The sequence below is a fragment of the Rhagoletis pomonella genome, unplaced genomic scaffold (genome assembly GCF_013731165.1).
Source record: "Rhagoletis pomonella isolate Grant_MI unplaced genomic scaffold, Rhpom_1.0 Rhpom_scaffold_00002, whole genome shotgun sequence".
Classification (NCBI taxonomy): domain Eukaryota; kingdom Metazoa; phylum Arthropoda; class Insecta; order Diptera; family Tephritidae; genus Rhagoletis; species Rhagoletis pomonella.
This window is the reverse complement of record NW_023458556.1, coordinates 44,991,608-44,994,480: the sequence shown is the minus strand read 5'-3', so window position 1 is coordinate 44,994,480 and position 2,873 is coordinate 44,991,608. Positions and strand designations below refer to the sequence as shown.

Here is a 2,873-nt window from a genome sequence, read left to right as displayed (position 1 = left end):
TTCTGGTAAATTCCTGAAAATTCTTGCAATTTCTTGCAAGTTAGAGAACGCAATTCAGAAAAGCGTCATATTTCTCATGAGCCAACTAACAAGATCACGCAATCGGAAAAGAATGAAAAAAGTAAATTTCTGAGCGTTTTTGACATCTGCCTAAAAATGAAAACAAACAAAGAAAACGAAAAAGGCGCGGTTATTGAGTGCGATTAGATTGGTATTTATGGGCTGCATTTCTTTATTCATTCTGAACGTTTGGAATAAACTTTTTTGTTTACTTATTCTTTAGAATGTTCCTGATGATATGTTAACGTATATTTCAAACGTATTCTGTTTATTCCGGCTGTGAAATGGGATTATCCGGAATGTATAAAGAAACGCAGCCATTATAAAATATAAAAAGTGAAACTTGATGACAATTAGCAAAAAAAGTTCATAAAATATGGTTTTAATGATTGAGAGTGTTTTACAATCGCATATTATCGGCACCGGCCGATTTTTCAATGCCAACGTTCTGACCACAAATGTGCACCCACTTTTCACGCAAATTTAAGCCTCTTGGCAAATCAAACAGACGCACAAACTTGTTCCAATCACAAAGCACTTCATATTATATCATAAATATGTAATAAATCAAAATTTCTAATTAAAACCGCTGCAGAAAACACATAAAATCGCTAAAATATCACTACGAAGAGGTGGAAGACGATGTAAACAGAACCAAAAAACATCAAAAACGCTACGAAAACTTTTTTCTGAAAATCGATTACAAATACAACGATGGCGGATTACGTGATCTGTATTCGTTGGTTCATGATATTTCTGACTTTTATGTGACAAAATATTTTGTATTTATGTGTTCATCTACATGCATCTAAAAAAAAAAAAGATATAACATGGGTTTCATCTGAAGACACGTTTAGAGGAATTTCCTTAAAATATTTCAGACATTAATGTTTTCTGTAAATTGTTTAAAATCAGGTTTGATATAAGTGTTTTTTCGATAAATCAAAGTATCGATACCAAACTAAACGGTTTTGAAAGAAAAGTATCGATTATGCACTTCTATTACCTTTCATCTCCAAATACAATCAAAACAAGATGTCTAAACAGTGAGTTTTTGCTTCCGATCTCGGAATTATATATTAATTGATAATAATATGTTAATTAATTATATAACATATTTTATCACAATTTTAGATATGGTCTCATCATTCCTGGGCAGCAAAAGAAGCCGGAAATCCCGACAGCTGCCGCGCTTTCAATATCTAAACCGTCTATCTTTGATGAAAGTTCTTCGGATGACGAGAGTAGGCCACAGTTAAAACTAAGGACAAGTAGTGTGCAAGGTCCCAGTTTAATGGAACGTAGAATTGCTCGTACAATGCAGGAAAAGGCATTAAAAGAAGATCCTACAGTTTTTCAATATGACGAATTGTACGATGAGATGGAAAGCAAACGGGAGCAGGAGAAAGAAATTAAAAGCAAAGAACCGAAGAAGCCTAAATACATAGGACGTTTAATGGAATTCGCTGAGCGTCGCAAACTGGAGAATGAATTGCGAGTGGAAAGGCAAGTGCAAAAAGAACGTGAGCAAGAGGGTGAAGAATTCAAAGACAAAGAAAGTTTTGTAACAGCAACATATAGAAAAAAATTGGAAGAAATGCGAAAGTTACAAGAGCAAGAGCAACGTGATGAGTACTTAGAAGCTATTGGAGATGTAACAAAACAAAAAGACTTGGATGGTTTCTATCGGCATTTATTTGAACAAAAGACTGGTACGACAAAGGAGGTAATTAAACCAGATTTTCCTGTTGTTACCTCAACAGGTGGCGAGGATGATGTTGCATATAAACCGATCAAATCCGGCAAGGCGCCGCAGCAGCGTAGCTATCGTAAGCGTCGTAGTTCCGAAGATTTTGAACAAGATGAGACTGGTGCCGATACGGAAGTCAAAAAGGTGCATTTGACAAATAATATTGATGCGGATTCCGACTTCAGCATAGACTCGGCGACAGATGACGAAAGCGATGTGAAAAAAGAGGCTGATGCGAAATCAACACAGAAGCCAAAAGAAGTATTAGCGGAAGCAAATGCCACTTCAGTAGCTATAAATTTGGACGCCTTAAAGAAGGAAAAGTCAGATAACCACTGTGCAAAAGAAAATAAAATGAACCAAACAGATGAGGCAGTGTCATCAGTCCCGGAGTTCAGTGAACCTGTCGATGTAAAGCCCAAAGTCAAAAGAGATAAAAGTGAGATATGGAAAAAACGTACAGTGGGTGCACTCTTTGACGCGGCAGTCCAACGATATTATGAGCGGAAAGCTGCAAGGAATGCATAAATAAATTAGCTATAAATAACTAGAGCCATTTTAAGTTTTTTATTTTAAATATACTACAGACATATGTACATTAGGCTGCAACACTCTCCATACAAAAAAAAAAAAAGAATCGGTACTGTCTTTCCATTGTAGCTATAAAATCTACTAGCAGACACGGCGAACTTCGTCCCGCCCAAAATAAATTATTTGTATTGGAAACCTCGGCGTAGCCACAATGAAATTTAGGGGGGGGGGCCTCGACCCTATTAAGCTGGCATTTCAGGGTACTATTTTATCATATATGTAATATTCCTATATTGGCAGTAAGAGCTAGTACCGCCCGAAAACACTACAGTACAGATATATCAATAAACAAGTACGAAAGAAAAGGAACACATACGTTTATAAATAAACAATTACACAACACATACAAAAACGGCACTTTAAAGTACACAATACATTGACAACAACGGTACTACCCAGTGGGAATTAGGAGCACGTAATAATAGCTTATTAGCAACTTACTCTTCACCTGGCAGTCATTACCATTTCCCTG

The 2,873-nt window shown here is 36.2% G+C and overlaps 1 protein-coding gene across 1 annotated transcript; it reads left to right on the top strand.

Annotated features, from left to right (window-relative positions):
- Positions 1 to 1,026: 1,026 nt before the first annotated feature.
- On the top strand, positions 1,027 to 2,437 carry LOC118733685 (nuclear speckle splicing regulatory protein 1-like). Its single transcript, XM_036463194.1, has 2 exons — positions 1,027 to 1,106; positions 1,195 to 2,437. The coding sequence occupies exons 1-2, from the start codon at positions 1,096 to 1,098 to the stop codon at positions 2,336 to 2,338; spliced, it is 1,155 nt and encodes a 384-aa protein (XP_036319087.1). The 5' UTR covers positions 1,027 to 1,095; the 3' UTR covers positions 2,339 to 2,437.
- The last annotated feature ends 436 nt before the right edge of the window (positions 2,438 to 2,873 follow it).